This window comes from Centroberyx affinis, unplaced genomic scaffold (genome assembly GCF_046629955.1).
Source record: "Centroberyx affinis isolate AG114_WGS23_722 - 3 ecotype Tasmania unplaced genomic scaffold, CSIRO-AGI_Caff_v1 ptg004288l_1, whole genome shotgun sequence".
Classification (NCBI taxonomy): domain Eukaryota; kingdom Metazoa; phylum Chordata; class Actinopteri; order Beryciformes; family Berycidae; genus Centroberyx; species Centroberyx affinis.
In genome coordinates this window covers 91,175-113,607 of record NW_027282008.1, presented here as the reverse complement: position 1 = coordinate 113,607, position 22,433 = coordinate 91,175, and the positions used below count along the sequence as shown (strand labels likewise).

Below are 22,433 nucleotides of genomic sequence, written 5' to 3'. Positions count from 1 at the left end.
TAACTGTCTGTCTGCCTTCCTCCTGCTGTCGCACATCGAGCCGCGCAGGCTCACTGACGGAGAGACAGACAGCTCACCGCAAACAGTCAGTGCGCCCCCGGCATCCGCTCTGGGCGTTTTTTTTTTTTTTTCTTTCTCAAGGGGAAGAGGATAGACACATGGGTAACACTCTTTTCGAAAGTGTTGGGGATGCTTGAGCGATTTCTTATGAATTATACATAAGGAATTGTAGGCTACAACCTCAGCATTCTCGTAAATGCAAATTAATTTTGAGTGGAGACTTGGGCGCGTCCTGTGACTCCTGCCGCAATCCACACAGAAAAATATGTTGCCCTGCTCCAGTTCTCAGCAATCAATCCATCCTGAAACACGTGTGTTTCGACCATGTGATCTGGTTTTGATCGTAACCCCCGCCTGATCTGCACCTGCTTGTCAAGATGCGTCTTGCATCCAATAATTCAAAGTACATACACTAAACTTTTACGCAGGGGCATCTAATGCTACCTGCATCTAATGCCATTTGCACTCCAAAATTTATAAACCGGCTTATATCGACTAATATTTCAGGGGACAAGTGGAGCAACGACTGATGACAAGATAAAATATTATTTGGTCAATAGTCTAATACACTATTAGATTAGATGGCCCTGGCTTTACAGCACCATGCCTAATTGAGCCAAAGGACATTTCTCGTCTCCTCTGCTCACGGGTGGACTGGACATAGAATATTGATCTGATAAAAATAATGGACAAATTCTCTGCTTGAGATTATGGAGGAGTGGAAGTGAGGGGAGAAACTCTCAGGAACGTCTTTACGCACAGGCCAAATCCATTATCCAATTCACGTACATTTACGCACACAGCATAATCAGCTGATAAAACTACTATTTCACATACTATTTCACATTAATCCCTGCTGCAAATTTTCGGTGTCCGGTTATCATTTATACACACAAAATACAGTTATGTTCAGTGATTAAATTGACTGATATGAGTGACTATGACTGAACCCAGGGGGCGTTTACTTTTATCTTGCACTAGGCAACAATGACAAAAAAGAATCAAAGTTACATATTTACAGGATCAGATATTATGCCATATTGTATTGAATGAAACCATTCTGGAAATCAGGAAAACAGTTTAATGTAGAAAAACGTGTGATGCATCCAATATATTTAATGAATATCCTTGCATAGACAATCCTATTTCCATGAGGAGAATCAAGATGATGGCAGTACAATCTTATAGCATTTCTAATAAAACTAGAATTTGTTAAAATGTTACATATAATAGCAATAACAAAGGTCAAGGTAAAAGCAATAGCATTTGTTTTACAGTGGGTTGTTTAAATAAAAAACATGGGCACAACCAAAAACATCTTCAGACAAAACTTTGGTTCTGCAGAAAAATGTCTAAAACGATCAGAGAAACCCGGAGTTTCTATCACATAAACCGCTTCGGGGGGACGGGGAGTGAAATGGTTGCCGTGTCCCTGTCAGACTGTTAGACTCCAGTTTAAATCCTCGATCCAAACGAGGTCTAGAGTTCTGTGGCTGGACCCCATTCAATGTCGTCCGTCTCCTCCTCTTCCTCAGAGCTATCGCTGCCTCGGATCTGTGTGCGTCTGATCTGGACTGCTTGGTGATGTGCCAGCCTATCAGAGAGCAGGAGAGAGGAGAGGGAGAGAGTGGGGGGGGGGTCAATCTCTTAATCTCTTTCCAGTCCAACTACACTCTGAAACCAATGGACAGCAACAGGACACTTACACAATGAACTGAGGGGAAGACTTCCTTTCCTGTGCTTCTGCCTGTGGCTCTGCCAAGCGAGCCTGGAAAAGAGGACAAGACCGATTTTAGACAATAAACACCTGTGTTAAGTTACAGAGAACACTACAAAAGCATGATAAGTCTTAGTTTAAAACAATTAGAAAAAGGTCGGTGGCCTTACATAAGAGGAAATATGTTATTTACCTGCTGCAGTTTCTCTTCGATGGCAGACAGGGTGACAGGTGGGGGGCTCTCAGGCTGCATCTCAGCAGCTGGAGCCTCAGAAGCATAGTTCAGAGTGGAGGGGTCGGGGGCTATAAAGTCTGGGGGTCCGTCCGATGGGGTGGTGGGGGCAACTGGATCGGTGGCACTGAAATCTGAGTCCGAGTAGCTCCGATGAGAGGGGGGAATGTCCTCCTCCTCCTCCTCCTCCGCCTCAGCACTGTGAGGCGGGCTGTAATTCATGCGGCGGGACGACTGGGGCTCGGGCACGTGCATCAAGGGTGGGATTTCTCTGAGCGCGTAGGATTCAGACTCGGGCTCGGGGTCCATGGCGGGGCCGCGGTGCCCAGAGGCAGGCTCAGAGGATCGGGCCAGAGCGGCTCCAGCGGCCCTGGAGCTCCGCAGGTTCCTGGCAGATTCCTGGCTGGGGAAAGCCTCGTCCAGGTCCTCGTTGTCGGTGTAGGCCTCTCCGTCGGTGAAGACCTCTCCATCAGTGTCCTCCAGGTCACTGGCAGCGCTGAGGTAGTCGGAGTGGGTTCGGTCCAACGCATCCAGGTCCTGCTCTCCACCACTCTCCAGCTGACATAAAGACAAGGGCTTTCAGTTATTCTCTTCAAGTAAAGTTTTAGTTATTCTCCTCAAGTAAAGTTTTAGTTATTCTCCTCAAGTAAAATTTTAGTTATTCTCTTCCAAGTAAAGTTTTAGTTATTCTCCTCAAGTAAAGTTTTAGTTATTCTCTTCCAAGTAAAGTTTTAGCTATTCTCTTCCAAGTAAAGTTTTAGTTATTCTCCTCAAGTAAAGTTTTAGTTATTCTCTTTAAGTAAACTATATCATTGAGTAGCAAGATGTGTAACTGAGGAAACTGGTGGATAACTTAAAAACTTTCTGGCATACCCTTTTATTTACACGTGTTTAGTTCATGAAATGATTCAACTATTATGTACGTAATAATATTAACTAATTACCAATTTACCAATAGCTAATAGCTAACAAATTACCGAACCAATTTCGCTGATTTCCAAGTGCTTGAATTGAAGGTTTACATGATCCTTTATGGGATGATACAATTTTATGACCCTTGGAATCTTGGAAAATGCATCATATATAGTTTCAAAAATGCATGGTTGTCAATGTAAATAGAAGCCTGATTTTCTTAATTCTTGAAAATGTACCTTTTGGACATATCCGATTTTTCACTAGGTTGTAGCAATATGCCAACTTAAATTTTTTGAGCGTAAGGGCAAAGGGATTGAGTATGTAGTGTTTACTCTGTGTGTGTGTGTGTGTGTGTGTGTGTGTGTGTGCATGAGAGAGAGACGGAAGGAGCTGTGTGCCTTACCGTGACCTCGGACACCCAGACAGGTTTGGCCTGTTGGTGGCGGATCTTGTCCTTTAGAATCTCATACCAAATGTTGGAGCTGGGCTGCAGGTCAATACGCGCTGGGAGGAAGAGTCAGAAGAAAAACATTAAAACAGTGTAAAACGAGTATTCAGGGAGTGGGGCTACATACTGCAAATTTGTACCAATTCATCTTTCTGGGATAAATGGAAAGATAAAGAAAGAAAGAACCCACCTAACCAACGTATATGGTATTTTTCAAATACTTCTGATGGTAAATCAATTCTGTCTACTCAAGTATAGCATGTGGCAGGGACAGTGTTTGTGCATGTGTTATTACCTGAGAACAGATGGCTGCAGTGTTTCCTCATCTTGAGGGCCTGGGAGTAAAGGCGTCTGGAGCTCTTGTTGGAGTTTGGGCTGTACCTCTGCCTCATGGCCTTGACGTCCTTGCGGCTGTGAGGGTCCAGGAACAGCACCATTGGGTGGTACTGGATGTAGTTCAGCCTTTCCACTGCAGTGGGAGTGATGTCCAGCAGGGGGTGCTTGTCCTGGGAAGAGAGACAAGAAACATAAAAGAAACAGGGAGTGAAGGGGAAGCAAAACGTGGAAAGAAAACACAGAATTCATCTGGTTCTTCATAAAATTTAGTAGATGTTCACTTGTGTTTGAATTACCATACTTGTTTCAACTTTTTGACTGTTACTGCTCACCTTCTCAGCTATTTTCCTCACTGTGTCCAGTTTAATAACTGTGGAGCCACTGTCTCCTCCTCCGCTGCGGGGTACCATGTCTGCCATAACACAATGAGAAGAAATGTTCAACATAAAGGAGAGGAGGAGAATAAGTGACAAAGAAGGGGAAGAATATCATGGTTGTCTTGTGAAAACTTTCTAACTCCATTTTCATGTTTTAACTTTGCTTGAAGGATTACATGCTCCTCTTTGGGTTAGAGAAAATTCTATGACCTTTGTGCTTATGAAACCCTTTCAAAACCCACTGGAGAAACTCAAAAATTCATGATGGTCAAGCTAAAAACAGAGGGTATTTTCCTTAATTACTGAAAATTTGACATTTTGGAGATGTGAGGTTTTCACTCGACAGCGACAACATGGTATATTCATCACTTAACACAAAATAAATTACTGAGGACTCTCTTTTTTGATAATAAGTATCATGAAAGACAACCAACCTGCCACTTCATATTCGTCAGGCATCTCCCTGGCCAGCTTCTCCATGGCGATATCATTAAGAGGACCCAGAATGACAATGGGCCGTTTGAAATTAGCTGGTGACACACAAGTTTCAACAGTGTTAAAACCGGTTCAACTAGTTATCAATACACATGGGCTAGTGAGAGCATGTTCATTATAAAACAATGGAGCCTTGCTTTTGACATGACAATATATAACATATCTCCAGTGTGTGAACATTAGCAGATAAACAAATTAAAACAAAAATCCCAACCTTCTCTGAGCAGGACTTTCTCATACGCTGGGAATTTGCCCTGGATGGTGAGCTGCAGAAGGTCGTCACGAGTCCGACGGACGTTCTTTTTGCCCCCTCTGAGCCCCCGTAGTTTCCAGAACTCGGCTCTTGGTCCCGACACCTGCCTCTCTCCACTGGACCTCTGTGCCTGCTCCATGGTGGCCAGAGTCTCAGCCCTAAAGAGGATGATGATGATAAACTGGGTCAATGGAGCTGAAGCACAGGAAAATGCATCTTGTAATACTTAGGATGGACATATGAAAAGTTTTGTTCCAAAATTAGATATCCACCATTTTAAAAAAAACAATGACAACCACTGAAAGTTAAGCAATTAACAGTTAAGCACGTTATGGGTTAGTATTTAAGTTAGGAGCCATCCTAAGACATTTGATGATAAAATAGTTCATGTTTTGAGGACAAAATTATTTATGTTTTCCCAAATATTTCCTGATGAATTTCAGGTAGCAAATGTATTTAGTAAAATGCAATTTCACAGAATTCAGATTTACCTGGAACCATAATTTAGTATTTATATCTACTGGAATATAGATGTGGAGGGTTTAATTTCAAAACGCTATTTTGGAATCAAACCCTTCACATCTATATTCCAGGAGATGTAAACACTGAATTATGATTCTAGCTAAAATTGTAAATCTGAATACTGGGAAACTACATTTTACTCATTCCACACATCTACTTCAATATTATAACATTCTAAAATTCAATCAAACACATCAATATTTGCCCCTCCATCTCCCCTGACCTGGTCTGGTTGGGGATGGTGCCTTTATCCAGCTCGTGCAGGTCGTTCCCCATGCGGATAGCCAGCCAGTTGCCTAGCTTGCCGCGGTGCATGGTGTCCACCACCCTGAACACCTCTCCTCTGGTGAAGCTCAGCCCAATGGGGCCTTCGGCCTCGTGGTCAAAGTGGCTCCGGATGTAGAAGTTGTCTCCCAGGTTTGACTTAAGGATCTTCTTGTAAACTGAGGAGAGCGGAGAGAAATGTGGAGAAGTCAAGGAAAATTTGAGATTTATAAATTCAATGTCACCTATAGACAGTATCTTCACCAGACAGTTTGGACTGAAATTAAGTTATCCTATGATCTTACGGTCCATCTTGTTCTGTGTGCGGATTTCCACCTGTTCTCCTTTCTTGACGTTGAGGAGGAAGTTGGCAGCCTCTTCTCGCGTGAAATGGCCAAAGTCTACTTTATTTACCTGAACAAAATGAGACACAAGTGTGTTAATAAATAAGTAAAGTAAGAAGAGTAAGAAATAAGTGCAGTTTGATCGTAGGCTTGGAAAGAATATTTACCCTAAATTCTTACTGTTAAGCTTTGAGCAAGAGGACAGTACCATTATCTCACCTGCATGATCTGGTCTCCCTCTTTCATGCCCTGTTCGTACGCAGGACTGTTGGGCTGAACCCCGCCTACAAAGATCCCAACATCGTTGCCCCCCACCAGCCTCAGACCCACGCTGCCCTCCTTCACAAACCTTACTGTGTTCAGGTCTGAGCTGTACCTGAGCAAGTCAGAGAGAGGTGGGAAAGAGAGGAGAAGGTTGAAATTTTAGCTGTATGTTACCAATCACTGTTGCCACCAATTAACCTGCTCAAAGAAATAGCTGCATATATTTTTATCCATATTAATAACCATTTGCAAAAGAGGTTTACTCACCCTAGATTAGGTGTAGGGTAGGAGTCTGGAGGTAGGGAGTAGATTGGCTCTTCTGCTGGCTTGGCTGAAAAAGACAGCACACTGTTGAGAGTCTCCCTCCAATAGCAGGTAAGACAGAAAGCTCTACAGTACTGAGACAAAGCTGATACTTACAGTAGACTGGTGGGTTGTTCTTCACTGAAATCCCAGACTTAACTGTGCCAGTTCCATTAGTAGGACGAGGAATACTGCAAAAGAAGAAGATGTAATCACTATAGGTTCAATCTATATTAGTATATAATAACACATTTACACTTACACTGGTAAAGTTATGGAAAGGCTTAGGGAAACTTCCTAAAGAGGGACAAACTAGTGGTATATTGTCTTTGGCTGAAGATGTGACACGGCATCACTTTGTCTTACCTGTTTTTGTTCTCCCGCTCCGAGCTCCCAGACCTCCTTAGGTGTGAAAGTTGGTCCGACTCTGAGGAATCTGAATAAGGAAAAAGGAGGAAGAAGCAGAGGCACAGTGGTCAGGACTAACTTTAGCTCCTCCGCTCTATACTTTGTGATGAGCATAAAAAACCTTTATACAGAGGAAGGGGGGATGAGAGAGTGAGAGACAGATGGGTATACTGACCTTCAGGAGGCGGTCTAGTAACCGGTGGTGGGGCCTGACGTGGCGGCTCCTGTTTCACGGGGACTGAAGACGACCCCGTCTCAGAAAGGACTCTGAGAGAACATAATTAAAGAACCATGTTATTTAACCTTCTTTGTTTTCCTCGGATATACTATGATAATGGAGGAAAACATATTAGCAGAGTATTGGTGAACTGAAATGCGAGTTCTGGACATTACTCCACATGGCTCGTTTTAAAAATCTTTTTACACATCAGCAATGGAACTGAAACATGATATTATGCAATCCTTGCGGGAAGTTTTCTGTCATGTGTGTTAGTGTGTACAGAGTATTTTACAGTGAGCCAACATTTCTGTGTGTCTTAAGCAGATGAACCAGTCTGACATCCTGTCTGTCTATCACTTCACACATCTCTACACTGAAGCAGTGACCCAAAATCTTCACTCACATCTCTAATTTTCCTCTGTGTGCATGACTAACTGTATTTTACACCATGTACTACAAGAAGTCCTTTTTTGGTCAAAACTGTTTGTTGGCAGACTCATTTTTTTTTCATTTTGATATGACTCCAACTGCTCAACACACAGACACATAGTGTGTATTTACTACAACTACAGCACAACTGTAGCTGTCTGCATAAGAATGAAAGAAGGGCTACAGATCACCCATAAACCATATTAGGACAAAGAATGTGTTATTACAATATCCTATCAAACCAGCCTAGTTCTGTCTGTTTGACTCACCTGTATCGGTTCTTAGCCTTGTTGAAGTTGGAGTTGGAGTTGCCACTGTCTGTCGAGTCCCTGCGGGGGACAGATGTGTAGCTCGCCTCGGACTCCGATTCTGAGTGAGCTGTGGATATCAGTAAATGAAGGCTGTCATTCCAAAACAATTCATTTCCTACTTCAACACTTCATTTTGGATGTATTACCTGACATTCATTCGTCAGTAGTTCAAAAATTGCAGATGACTGTCTTCAACAACACATTTGTAAGAAAATATCTTAAGATGACTGATAATGTGCATTACTTTCATACCAGAAGTCATTTTGCAAAAGTTGTTATCGCTATTTTAAAATGGTGGATGTTTCATTTAAACAAAAAGGTTATCTTTGCACTACCGTATGCGCCAGGTGCGTCGGAGGAGCACGACAAAGTAAAATCAGTAGACTCCCGCACACTGTCTTCACTTAACAAGAATTTATTAAATGACACAACGATACCTGACGAAGGTCGCTTGACCGAAATGTTGTGTCATTTAATAAATTCTTGTTAAGTGAAGACAATGTGCGGGAGTCTACGGATGTTTCATTTAACTCTTTGAATGTTCAAATGCAAACGAGAACACACTGAATGCAAACGAGAACACTCCCTCTCACACCTACACATATACTCACTAACGTTCAATACACACACATACCCTTCACACATCCCTCCTCTGAATATGTACACACACCTTTCTGTGGTGGATTGCTGGCGGTGACACTGGGGGCGCTCCAACGCGGCGGCTCCACCTGGGGCGGCTGGGATAAATCGGGGAGGACTCTGGAAGAGAAGAGAAGAGAGGGAGGCGGGAGTGAGGGAGGAGGAAGACAACAAAATCTCAGTTACGTTTGGAGAGGGGCGGGCCGTGGCTAGAATGATGATTATTGATGAGAGGATGAGACTGAAATATTGAATATTCACCTTAGTGTCTCTGGGGGTAGTTCTCCCTTTGATGGTTAACTGCTTTGTGACTGATCACAAAATCAAGTAGTGTTATTTGTCTTGCTTGACCTTGCTTCGTCATGCTTATTATGTATTATGAATTTCATCCATTAATCAGGTGTTGTGTAAAACATGCCGATTTGTAAGAGCTGATCAGTGAATAGGGGATTTATTATTGATTGGGATATTTTTAAATCAGCGATAAAAGTGTCCTCTGTCTCATCAACACTTAGCCACATACAGTAGAGGGACTGGTTCAGTGTAAGTCACTTTTATTTAATTGGTAAACACAACTTCAACAGAAATACAAATTGTATCACGGGGTACACAGTCAAAAACACAAATCAAATAAAATTAAAAGACTACAATTCTAAAGACATAAAATCACTAAATCAATAAAAATCACAACACAGAGAGAGGTAATTAAAGTAGTTATGGTAAATGGTATCTCATGATTAGCTAATGTAAATAAGGGATGAGGCGTGCATGGTCTGCTCAGTGTCCCAGTCCGTGTGTTGGGTTCAGGAGAGGGGAGGGTGGGAGGTTGGGGTGGGGCGGACCTTCATCTGTACCTGTATCTACTGCGGGAGTCCTGGCTGTAGGGGGTGCCCTGCCTCTGGGGAGGGGCGGAGCTGCCGTCCGACTCCGACTCAGAGTCTAGGGAGAAAGAGAGAGGAATAGTTACAAAACATGGTAGCTTTAAAGGTGCAATAAGTCGGATTTTTACTGTCCCTTCACATTACTAAAATGCAGCATTATTATTATTACAGTATTTTACAATATTTTTCATGATACAACACCTCCTCACTAGACGTTGCTGATGGATCTTTGCTGTAATTAGCTTGCTGACTTGTCTCCATTGTGAAAATGTGACTTAATTATTTATGTCCATTAAAGGCCACCGTAAGCTGTGCCAGACACCTGCTGACGATGTGTTGATGCAATTCCTAGGTCAGAGACTACTTAATGCCACTTTAAACTTGCCACGTGTAGAATTCTGACATCAATAAATCATCACCACATTAATTTTGAAACATTAGTACATTTACCTTAAACAAATGAGACCATCAGCAAGAAGATTGGCAGCCTATAGCGGCCTCTACACTGCATGGATTTCACGGGAAATGGGCAACATCCTTTTTACAGGATTTATGAGAAATGTGGTCTTAGTTTTGAGAAACACTAACATCAACAAGCTGAGCTGTTGTAACCCCAGTTCAGTAGGACTTCAGCAAATACACAGAGGTTAAACAAATACTGTCAAAGGGGTTTCAGGCAAAATCTTGTGTGTGTACGGCCACGGGGAGGTTACACTGCTGTGTGTGTGTGAGTGTGTGTGTGTGTGTGTGTGTGCATATACACTGACCTGGGGGCGGGACTCTGAGAGGAGAGTTGACTCTCCGCGGGGGCTCCTGGCGAACAGGGATGGGGGAGGCTCTCATCCCTGGGTGGGGAAGGTCAGGGAGAACTCTGGAGGGAGGAGAGGGAACACAGGGGACATGAGAGTTTGGGAGTGTGGATGTTGATGCTGATGAATGCTGAGGAATGCTGGATAGCTGAAACATCAGTGTAACAACTGAATGGATTCTGTTATCCAATGTTGCTGTGTCTTAACTTGTCATCTTTATTTTTTGGTTGTTGTTTTATTTGTTTTCAGGTGAGATGTTTATAAGCCCCTTGTTTATTCTTTAATATCACCTGCACAGATTATTGATTACATCTCTATCTTTACAATCAGTTTGTTTTAGACATGCAGCTTCGGTGTTTTACCATCATGCAAATAAACCAAAATTTCAACACAACACATAATTTTTTTTAGTGCTGGCTTTTTCCTCTAGCTTCATTTGGGTATGAGCAAAAAAAAAAGAAAACGAATATGGAGAGAGGATAGGCAGTGGAAAGAATGGATCTGAGGTGAGTTCATCTGAGGGTTTGGCTGAATCAAGCATGCATGGTCCTTACTTGTATCTGGAGTCGGGGCGGGGGCTCTCCCTCCTTGGGGGAGGGGAAGCACTGCGGTCTGAGTCTGACTCCGACACCGGCCTGCGGGGCCGTGAGGCGGAGGAGGAAGAGCGAGGGGCGGTCCAGCTGTGGACCACAGGGGAGGCTCGGGGGTTGGGGAGGGTGGAAACTCCTGACAGAGTCCTGGAGGAAGAGGAAAAACAAACTTAATTTATTAACAACAGATCAGGCTATTTGACGAGGTCAGATTTGTGGTAAGATGGTAAGTTGGTGAGTATACTGTTCTGGTTTTAGGAGTTTTAAACAAACTCATACATGGGATTGACACTAAACATAACAAACATAACAGCTGTAGAAATACACAAAATACAGGTGCATTGTGTAGCTTTTTTGGTCATCTAGTGGGGTTGCTGGCTAAAATGAAAACTCTGATTATATTGCCAGAAAAAGTAATCAGGATTATTTATCTTAATTTTTCGATCAAAAATATTTTCTTGCACTTTTGGCACCTTACATTAACATCTTGACAATCTGCGCCCAACATCAAATGAAATTAAATCTTTAGTTATTTCCAATATTCTACGATCATTTATTGTGGAAAATAAAATTGCAAAATATGATTATATGCAATTCATTGTGCTGCCAAATCATAGAGCTTGATGAACTCTTCCATTTTTGTCACAGTAGATGTAGGATTCACATTACTGAGGTTGAACTGACCTGTATTTATTGGAGTGGTCCCTTATGTCAGGACTATCTCGGTCTTTCCTGGCAGGAGGAGGGGAGGCGCTGCGGTCTGACTCAGACTCAGATGGGACTGGAGAAACAATAATCAACAGTAACAAACATAAATTGCTTCCTTTAACTGTACATATTGCCCGATTGGGTATTTTTTGCCAACATTTGTCCTGCCTCGCTTCAGCTGCCTGCCTCTCTTTTTGGATTTCATTCTCAATGTGACTTCCAACAGAAAAACAAACAAGCTCTGCTAACACAGTAGGCGACAGAGCTTAAGTTACACAGTCATATCTCAAGATGCTCTGAAAATAGAGCTCTACAATATCAGTGTTGTTCCTGCTGATGGGGTGTCCATGTTAATATTTCTAAGCTTCTGGGGGCGCCCCTGATTTGGCCATTTACGAAACCCAATAACCCCTGAAATATGTGTAATTCAATCGCTATTTGTTTGAGTATATGATGAATGAACTGTGTCTAGTTCTGGTAGGAGAGAGCTATTCTCCGCAGGACTGACCTCTGCGAGAGGGGTAGGTCCTGGCAGGAGGCCGGGTCAAGGTGGAGCGCACAGGGGATGAATCACGGGACTTGGCTGGAGGAGGAGGTTCAGCTCTGGTTCTGGGTTAAAAAGACAAAAAAAAAGAGAAGAGAATCATCTTTTGGTACTCCTGAGCTGAGAGGTGAGTTTTACAGCAAAATTACTTTTATTGCTATTTTGGGGGGTTAGACAATTATGATTGTCATGATATACGTTTCAGAAAAGGTGGATTCTGTGTGGCGCACATTAGCTGTAAAGCCTGGGCAAAACAGCAGTGTTCTTTGTTTGTGTGATGCTTGTTTGTGTGTACTTTGTTTGTGTGAGTTTGTTTCTATAATACACACATACTGCAACATGATTTATGGGTTTCTTGGGCACCTAGAGTGCATGACAGTAGTAAAAAAAGAAAAAAACTATCAAAATCAAATCCTTATGTGACTACAAGAAAAAATGATACAGTATGAAGCATTAACATGTCAGTGGGGAGATAAGTGTTGTGTCTTTCAGTACTCCTATTCTCAGAAGCTTAAGACATACAGGCTGGGGTGACAGCTTTGGAAAACTCAATGAAAAGATGTTATGACCGGGCTAGACAAGGTATCCATTGGCATGTGGCGAAGTAGGTGCTGTGTGTACCTGCGTGTCCGTTTCTCTCTGGTGTGGGAACGGGACATTCTGGGAGCTGGGATGTCTGTGTCAAGGTCTGAAATGTCTGATGGGAGAAAGACAGGGAATATGATTAATGAGATCGGACATTTACTGACGGTGCATTTGAATATCTCAATGTATCCTCCACTACCCTTTCTTTGCAATCCTCCCTTCTCCTACTGTTCTCCTTTCTCCACTGATTTTCTCTCATTCCCTTCATTACCTCTCATCTCACACTCTCTAGTTCAGAGCAGCTCTCTCTCTTCTCTCTTCCTTCAATGCTCCTCCTCACACTCCAGTTTGGAGACACTGACATCCTTTATCTCCTCCCTCTCTGTCCCTCTAACCCTCATGCACACTAATCTCTCCACCCCACCACAACCAACCCCACCCTCCCTTCCACTTCCTCTCTCTCACCCTCCAGTTCGGAGCTGCTGTCTTTGCGGCGGTCGTCCTCGCTGTTGGGCGCGCTGTCCTCCACCTCTGGGATGCTGACCAGGAACTTGCGGTCGTCCCTGAGGATCATCATGGTCAGTTTGCCTCTGCTCTTCTCCACCAGGTGCTTCGTCTCCAGCAGGGACAGGTTCTCCGTCGTCATGCCGTTGATCTGGACAAAGACAAAGTAGACAAATTGATCAAAATTAAATTAATAAAACTGCATTACTTGTTATCATCTGCACAATAACAACCTTGAGTTGCTTATTCAGACATGCCAGTGGAGAATTACATTGTAGATGATGAATACTGAAATGATCCAGGCCTTTGTGACATAGTTTCACTGCCCCTGGCCTGACAAAATATCAGAATAGAAAAGATATACTGTACGCTACAGTTTCAGGTTAATCTGTCAAGTCTTAAGTCTCACCTTGAGAATGAGGTCTCCCTCCTGGAGTGTGCCTTCCTTAGCAGCCAGGCCCGTTTCTGTCATGTGCTTAATAAAGATCTGACTGCCCAGCTTCAAACCGTACTCTGGAGAAAAAGGAAGACAAAAGAAACCAGTAAGAACAGTAGAACAGTCCTGTGAAAGAAGGAAAAGACGGCACTCCATTGATTAAAACCATCACCTCAAATCTTCATTGCTAATTTTATATTTACATTTTTTTTTAAAGAAAAAAGAATCTGCCCACAATATGCCAATGCATTTCAGCTGACAACTGGGAGCCTTCATCAGAGCATGAAACCAGTAAAAAGAAATACATTTCAGAAAATATGAAAGTGGTAGATAATCCCTTTGCCCAAAATCCTTACACATCAAGCTTCATACACTAGTATTGAAATTAATGGGTGTGTGTAATAAAGTAGGAATTTCCCCTTGAGTACATTTGGGCAACACCTTGGTAACTACATTCTTTAAATCAGCTTGATAAGATATGTGCAAGTTCCAAGGCAGTAAGGCTAGACTAAGAGCTAAGACTTGGCCCTCTTTCTCTCGTCCCTTACATCCTTACCATCTGTGAGTTTCTTCTTAACTAGAGTGGCTCTGATGGGTTTGTCTGCAACGTCCTGCTGTGGCAGCCTCTTGTACCCCGTGGACATGAGCGGCAGCGTGTGTCCGTGCCCGTTGCGGTCGGGCGTGGAGCTGCGGGCGCGGGAACGGTACCGGTCGGCGTCTCGACCCTTGTCGCTGCCGTCAGAGTAGCGGCGCTGTCGTCGGCTGGGAGGGTCCTGGTCCAGCAGGTTGGAGTGGGAGGCGGCCCGCGACGGCCTGGTGGTCACTGGGATCTGGATCTTACGAGGACGTTTCACTGTCTGGAGAGGGAGGGATGGAGAGAGACAGAGAGAGAGAGACAGAGAGACAGACAGAGAGAGAGAGTGACCGAAGGCGTGAGAGAGAGAAAAAGAGAGGAGGAGGGAATCGTCAAACTACAGCTGAGTACTTTGTAGCACTTTGTAACAGCCTGGGAAAGATACAGGGTACAGTTCACTAATCTAAACTACACAAAGCATACAAGACAATGGAGTAGAAGTATTAAGGTATTTTGGTTAGTGCTTGGCCCATACTCACTACGTTGGCTGTCTTGCCAGATGACTTGAGGTTCTGAATGGTGAAGTTGGAGTAGACATTCTCCATAGATACTCCATTGACCATGACAATTTGATCTTTGGTGCTACGGGGCAGAGGAACATTACTATCAGCAAAGAAACATGTAAGTGCATCCCTGTTGGTGGGTTCGTACAGTGTATTTGCTTTGAATATTATTTTAGCTCCCAGGTAAATTCACATATGTATGTAGGTCGGTGATCATTTGTTTTGTATGCAAACAGTCTTAAAGCTCCTAGAGTCCGCCACAAGAAACTGTCAGTTAAGTGCAATGATAGTCAACTCACAAAAGCCGCCCTATGGCCGGTCCGTTTGGCAGCACATCGGACACCACTATAGCTGTATCCCCAGAATCTGGGTGAGGCTTGTCCCTGCCGCCGGATATGGCAAAGCCAAACCCCAGCTTGGGATCCTGACGTTGGCAGAGGAGGAGAGGGAGAGAGCAAGGGAAAGGGAGAGGGATGGGGGGTGATAAGAGAAAGTCAGATAAAGGGTGGGTGACAGAGAAAGAGACAGAGAAAGTAAGTGAGCAAAACATAAAATAAATGGAAAAAAAGAGTGCAGGAAAGTGAGTGGGTTAGAGAGTATGCGCATGTGTGGGAGATGAAGAGATAGAGGGACAAAGAGCACATTCCATCAGCCTTCGGTGCAACCTGGGTAGTGAACACCGAGCTGGTGCTGCCGAGCGCAGCAGGGTGTGTCGCTCTGAATTCCTCCTGGAGTCTGTTCTGGGAAACCGATAGGTCTGAAGCCCAGTCCAGCTCAACCCCCGAAAGTGCTTGACAATACCCTCGGAGACAATACTGAAAGTGCCTCTGTGCCATACACTGCGGCTCGACTTTCACCTCTGCATTGAAGCATATCATAAAACGAGAATAAAACATACAAACGACTACTTACTTTGTTCAGTGTTATCGTATGCTGCTCCCATATCGTTAACTCCTCCATGCCCGGTTTCTGAAAAAAACAACAACTATCATGAGACTTTGGAAAACAACAGCAACTACATACTGTGGCACAGAAATACTTTACTTTGTCAATATTAAATGATAATATCAACAAAAACAATGTACTGGAAATGCACTGACAACAACATAAGCCTAATATTACTGTATAATCCAGGCCCTTACAGTGACAACAGCTGAGCCTGAGCCGAGCAGGAACAGTGTGTGTGTGACTCAACCCTATCCCAGCATGCTCTCACCTGTCTCATTCCTGCCTGACAGGTATGGGGGAGGGGCTACTGGTGTATGTGTGTGTGTGTGTGTGTGTGTGTGTGTGTGTGTGTGTGTCTGCCCTTATGTCCCTGTGGTGCTGACGACATATGACACCAGGGGCTTGTTCAGTAAGCGTACACCTAGAAATACAATGTATAGAGTCAAATATATATTCCTCCTCCAGTGACACAGAGACATTGTGCCTGTTCTACACATTGTATCTCTATAGTTGCCGTTCTGTAAACAGTCAATTCACTCGGCCTTGGAAGCTGGTGAATTGGAAGAGTGTTTGTAGATAGTCAAGTGTCAGTTAGCAGTCCTTTTGTCATTCGGGATAGTGTATGTAAGCATTTTCCAAGCCAACACATTATGTATTTATTTTCAAGCAGCAGCGTTCAGAGCAAACCTCTAATTAAACACTAAACCACCTCAAGACAGACTTTTAGTAGCTGCACCGACATAGCAACATACCAAACATGACTGCCATTTTCCACATACCAGCTCATTTCAAAACCAAACAACATGCAGGCGGGCAGGCCATATATTTCATCGTGTCAGGAAGAGGCCTGCTTGGTCATACTAAATTGGCAGGAACGGGTAAAGCCAGCTACTCTACTCCAAAACACAGAGACACACTGTTGTAGTCAAGTGTTGAAACAGCCAATGGTTTATTCAAATACCAAGGGGAGGGTAGGAGATGTAGGCCAAGTGAGTAGAGAGTACAAAGTACTGACACGCATTTACATTGGCAGGGGCAATCTAACTAGAGGGCAAACTTCTGCCAATGCTGAACAATTCTCCAACTTGCATCATTCCAATCACTTAAATTTTACGTTAAGTTAAATTGATTTCTTGACCTTGCAAACATACACTTAGGATTTGGAATCAAGTCTATCTCTGTTAGTTTCATAGTTACGGCTAAAAAATGATAATCATCTAATGTTGGAAATCCCAGATCTGGATCACCACAAAAATGTAAACAATTGTTCCTTGGCGCAAGGCCTATCTGTTCACCAACTTTCACATTTTTGAGATATCCTGCTGACAGACAAGCAGACTAACTAACAGGGGTGAAAACAGAACTTCCTTTAACCAGAAGTACAGGAATACTGTGTGACCTGTGAACAGTAGGCCATTTGTTTGACCAAGTTAATGATGAACCAGAACACAGAAGAAAAAAATACACACAAGGCCACAGAGTTGATCCCTCAAACGAGAGCTGGCTGTGGATTTGCCGAGTGCATGCCAAGCTATTATTTGCATCTATACTAACATTGATACCTGATGTTGTTATTTGATATTGTAGTGTTTTTTTGCAGTTATTTGTAGCTTGGGGGTGCATATAGCAGTGTGAGCAATACAATCTAACCTTGACCTAATGAGAATACGGGTTAAAATGCATTTGACTGAGTGTAGATCTCACAAGTGAGTGTGGACAGCCCATGATGGGACAACCTCACTACAAATGTCAGTCAGCGTGTGTGTTTTGCGCTGAAAATGCAAGTCAATGAAAGGTCAAGTAGTCAAGCAGTAGATCATTAGTGAAGAGCTCTTGAATCTTAGGAATAGATCACTAGCTCATCCAGATGAGACAAGTCAAATGAGCAGAACAGGCCAAGATTAGCAGAAGTATCTGAAGACGACTGAATCAAATGACTGAGAGAGCAAAGAGCAAACATGATCGTTAAACTTTACAACTGTCTGACAAGGGAAATCAAATAGGAAGACATCTCTGTCAATACTATTGGAACACTTCCCTGCTCAGTGGATCAATATTTATACTGGTTGGTAAAAAGATTAGTAATAATGATCTAATCAGTTCAACTTTTAAGAGTGAGCATTGATATGTAGCCTACATAACATCTATCTACCATTGTAGGAAAAGGAAGAAAGATAAAGACACATGCAAATAGCGGTGATGATATCAGTCTTCAGTCTAGGGACTTTCCTGAAAATAGTTGCTGTTTCTAACAACAAACCAGGCAGCTGAACAATGCCAAGCAGAGCGGCACATGGCAAGTGTGCTCCAAACATCAGATATCTCAGTCACAAATATGACATGAAACAGACTGTCCATGAAGTTATCAGCTACACTTTTGTATTGCAAAATGTTCTGTGAAATCCAACTAACAGTTCACTGAGTCAAATAATAAGAAAGGTAGGTAAAATCAGTAAAACAAATGACAGGCTAACAAAGCTCACAATGAGTGTTACTGCCTATGATGAAAGCCTGTCTGAAGCCCACAGCCTTCAGGCCTTTCTGAAACTACTGTACCTTTAGGTTTTCACCTTGTCATTTCTAAGGAACCTGTAGCTGGGGGCTAGTAAATACACTTAGTAATAAAGTAATCTCATTCTTTGCTGACTTTCACACCTTATTTCGGGTACTTTCCAGCAGGTTGTACAGTAGTAGTAGACCATAAAATGCTTGGTATTTCTCGCTTCCTACTTACCACTTGTTCTTTGAACCTCACTTCCATCTCCCACTGGGATCTCTAAGCTCAGCAGAACACCTGCGGCTTGCTGCGCTCAACAAACAGCCAGGTCTTTATATCCCATATGGTAACACCAAAAGCAAAAATCACAGATCCCACACTTTTCCAAATCCAATTACTTCCTCTTTAGATCAACTCTGCGTGGATGGTGGCTGCTGTCCAGTGGAAACCTGATCCTGCTGCTGAATTAATATCTAATGTGTCTGGCTTTGGTGTTTCTGTGTCAATAGAGAGAGAAGAAAAAAACACCTAGCAGAAACCCCACCTGGAGCGCTCCTCCCCCACCCAGCCTTTGCCCACTCTCACAGCTTCTCTCTATTGCCCTTTATTGCTAGGGATTTAAGGTGGAACCACACTGCTTTGCACAAAACCCCCCATTCACCCATATGGGAAAGGTGAAGCATCTTAAATGTGATAGGTAACCATAGATAGGTATACAGTGCTGCATATGTCAGGGTGGTGAATGACGGTTATTGTGGGGTAATTTCAGACTTTAAAAAAACATGACTTTGGAAATACTACGCTGAGTTCACACAAGGATAGGCTAATTCAAACACTGTCATTAGGGCTGAAACAATTAGTGGCTAATCGACTAATCATTTTAGTCATTTAACAAGTAAATATACCAAACACTTGCTGGTTACAGCTTCACAAATGGTAACATTTGCTTGCTTTTCTCCGCTTCATATCATTTTTTTTGGCTGCTGGTCAGTCTAAATAAGCAATTTTAAGACTTCACTTTGGACTCTGGTAACTTGTGATTGGCATTTGTTATTATTTTTGACATTTTATAGACAATATGATTAATCGAAAAAACAAACAGGGGATTACTCGATAATGAAAATAATCGTTAGTTGTAGCCCTAATTGTCATTAACAAGAAGGTGATGTTATTACCGCTTTTACCGCTACAGTCAACTATACACAGAATAAGCAACACAGCCACTACTACAAGCAAGCTGATCTGCAGTACTCCAAATGAATAAAGCTACACAACCAGTGTTCTGGTAACATACTCTCTGCCCAATCTAGACACCAGTGACTAACAGTAAGAGATTAGAGCGAATAGAGATTGTCCTTTGTGTTGTAGTATCCATCCACTTACAGGCACCACCAGGAGTGGCGGCGGAGGCTCTGGGGGCACAGACCCAAAGTGCTTCATCAGTTTGATTCGCTGCGTCAGATTCATGATGATAACAGCGGTGTGGTCTCCTCTGGTTAAAGCACCTGCTGACCGACTGAGTCACCTCTGGTCTGCCTGACACTCATAGAGGCAAACTCCAGAGTTGAACTGAGTCAGTGCATGGCAGTAAATGCCCTTGTAGTCTACATCTCTGTCACGCACATGTCACTGATACAAGTCTATACGGTCCAGGAAAGACAAATAGTCCACAGGAGGGAGGCCGCAACAAAGAAAAACTTTAAAAAACACTTAAAACTTTAAAAAAATCTAGAAACTGAAAAACCCGTCACAAATCCTGCTCCCACCAGTTAGGTCATGCATCCATCAATCCAGAGCTACCATCTATATCCTCAATTATTCCCTTTCTGATGGGATCATAAAGTCAAACGGGTCCACTCACTCCCACTGTCAGTCCTGTGTGTGTGTTTCTATGTGACCAGTTAGGTTAGCTTGTGGTCTTTCCCACAAGGCAACAGCAGGTCCCAAGCTGCCGGCTGGGTTTCGTTCTGCTTGGTGCTATGGTTACGCAGGGGGAATGAGAGCACTGGGCCGTTAATAATTGACGGGGGTGTTTGCTGCACCATAGGTCTGCTTGCCCTGAGTAAAGTTTCCTGGGTTCCTTTACAGGCCCAAGCTGTGCTATATGAGATCAGGAGATAGCACTGTGGCAACAGGGAGTTTTGATTGTATCTCTTCTACATGGTAAACATTTATGCATGGCCCAAAGCGTGGGTGTGCTGCAATCTCTCTCTGCTTGCCTTTGATTATCAGCGCCCTGCCCCGTCAAGTGTACAGTTTGTCGTACCCTAGAGGAGTGGCAGTCAGGCCGGAGATATTTGTGTACCTGAAGGGTAAATCGGGACCGATAACAATATCACAGCTTCTCAGCTCTTAAGCAAGAGAACCTCCTTCCACAGAGTACCGTCAGTCAAAAAGAAGCGGTAACTGTGCAACATGTTGATACAGGTGTTTGTATTAAGCTGGGTGGAACAGCTGGCCTTTGGACGGCCAGGCCACTAGTACTGAATTATTAATCAGTCTGAGGAAAACAGAGCAGAACCAAAACACTAACAAACCACTGAGGTATCAGAGAGAGGCCTGTTAAAAAAACAGGAAAAAGACTGTTACTAAAGCAAACACTTGCCAGTAGCAGGGCAGTGAAGCGAAGGAGTGCTCAGTAGGTAAACAGTCACTCTTGTCTCAAGACTGGAGTCTGTTCAGACAGCTCAGAGGCGATTCTGTGGTCCTTTCAAGTTAAAGCCACTGCTGTTGGCCTTCCAGTGTGCAAACAACTACCAATTCTCCATGGTCTCTTGAGCACCTTGTTCCCACCACAAGCTAGCTAAGAGCTAAACTCAACTCATAGTTAATGTTTCACCAAGACAACAGAGGCCTACTTTCAGTGTGCCACATTACTGGAATTCTTCACAGTGCATCATGCAAACAAGCTATTCTAGTAAATTTAAATGGCTAACATGTTATGTATGTGACATATCACAAAAAGAATGTACTCTTAGAGCTTCAGCATACATTTTGGTCCGTGGTTAATCAGAAATAGCAAAACTTGTCTGTGTGAATAGGGAGCTTTGGAGGACAAATACTCCAGTGGTTTACAGAGTCCACAGAGTGGCTGTAATTACACAGGCCAGGGCCTTTTAGCTTCCGCTCACCCAGTGGTTTTACTCATGGCATGTACCGTCAACATTGTTTAACTATGGCAAACACCCACTTTACAACTACTCTGACTCCCATCCTGTTGTCTTCACTCAGCCTGTATGAAAAACCAAACACATGCTCTTCAGGGGGATTGTGCAGGTGATGGTTCCTGACAGTACTAATCAAGAAAACTTCATTTAATTTAGGATATAATTTCAAAATCCTCATATCTAGTCAGTAAGATCTAGAGGCAAGATCCGTAAATCAAATCTTTTAACAGATCTAGGGATCTACACACAATGACAAGCCAGTAGTCTTGATAAATTGGGTCATCATTAATCAAACAGGATCTCTGCAAATAACACAGTAGCGAAGGGAAGGGAAGACGCAGCTGTTAGGGAATGCAGAGAGACGAAACTGTTGTGAAACATCATGGCAGGCAGGCAGAAACCTGCATGTGTGGCAGAACCAGTAAGGTGAGGCAAAGGAAAGTGGGGCTTGTGGCAGCTGACCCCCCCCCCCCCCCTTAATACACACACACACACTATCCATGCTGTTATCCCATCAAATGCCCTCTCAATTTTGTCAACAAAAGACCCCCAAACCACAGACACAATTATGTCGTATAACGTTAGCTTATGCCATGAAATCAGTTGTACTGCTCAAAGCGTGTAACGTTAGCTAGCTGTAGTGTTTTTAAAAGTTTGATTCAATGACTAAGTTAACTGTATACACAACAAACAAGACGTTTAGTTTGAAATCACTTTTGCAAACGGTGTCACTAAAATATATCACTTCAACTTCACTTTCACTTCGAAAGACAGCAGTAGCCTCGTTTCTGTACCTGTAAACTTCTTCTCTGTACCTGTAAACTTCTTCTCTGTTCCTGTAAACGTCTTCTTTGTAAACTTCTTCGTTACTTCCAGAGAATTCGCCCAAATTCAAATTACACTTCACAGATACTTAAATCCTCTTGTAAACTTACTCAGCTTTGACTAGTTACACACAAACTGCTTGTAAACTTCTCCAAAATCTTCACGTAGACAGGTGAGGAGAGGCGTGGCGTTGACGGTAAAAAAAACAAAAAAAAAAACGTCCAGGTAAGTTTCACAACGTCATCACGCAAGCAGCGTCACTCCC

General features: G+C 43.1%; 1 protein-coding gene across 3 annotated transcripts; it reads right to left on the bottom strand.

Annotated features, from left to right (window-relative positions):
• Nucleotides 1-1,151: 1,151 nt before the first annotated feature.
• Nucleotides 1,152-22,317, bottom strand: tjp3 (tight junction protein 3). Of its 3 annotated transcripts, none has more exons than XM_071543320.1 (30): nucleotides 22,138-22,317; nucleotides 15,644-15,700; nucleotides 15,031-15,155; nucleotides 14,708-14,810; nucleotides 14,151-14,451; nucleotides 13,568-13,671; nucleotides 13,120-13,309; nucleotides 12,691-12,766; nucleotides 12,034-12,134; nucleotides 11,502-11,598; nucleotides 10,782-10,964; nucleotides 10,186-10,289; nucleotides 9,392-9,476; nucleotides 8,569-8,657; nucleotides 7,857-7,965; nucleotides 7,114-7,205; nucleotides 6,897-6,966; nucleotides 6,648-6,721; nucleotides 6,495-6,558; nucleotides 6,183-6,339; nucleotides 5,925-6,033; nucleotides 5,579-5,798; nucleotides 4,795-4,991; nucleotides 4,520-4,615; nucleotides 4,041-4,120; nucleotides 3,668-3,878; nucleotides 3,328-3,428; nucleotides 1,971-2,567; nucleotides 1,767-1,828; nucleotides 1,152-1,654 (listed from the first exon to the last, which is right to left on the bottom strand). In XM_071543320.1, exons 2-30 carry the CDS (start codon nucleotides 15,689-15,691, stop codon nucleotides 1,540-1,542), a joined length of 3,960 nt encoding a protein of 1,319 aa, XP_071399421.1. In that variant the 5' UTR covers nucleotides 15,692-15,700; nucleotides 22,138-22,317; the 3' UTR covers nucleotides 1,152-1,539. The 3 variants fall into 3 exon arrangements, with proteins under 3 accessions (XP_071399421.1, XP_071399422.1, XP_071399423.1); XM_071543321.1 differs by having other exon boundaries at nucleotides 22,159-22,317; XM_071543322.1 differs by lacking the exon at nucleotides 22,138-22,317 and adding an exon at nucleotides 15,874-15,937.
• Between the last annotated feature and the right edge of the window lie 116 nt (nucleotides 22,318-22,433).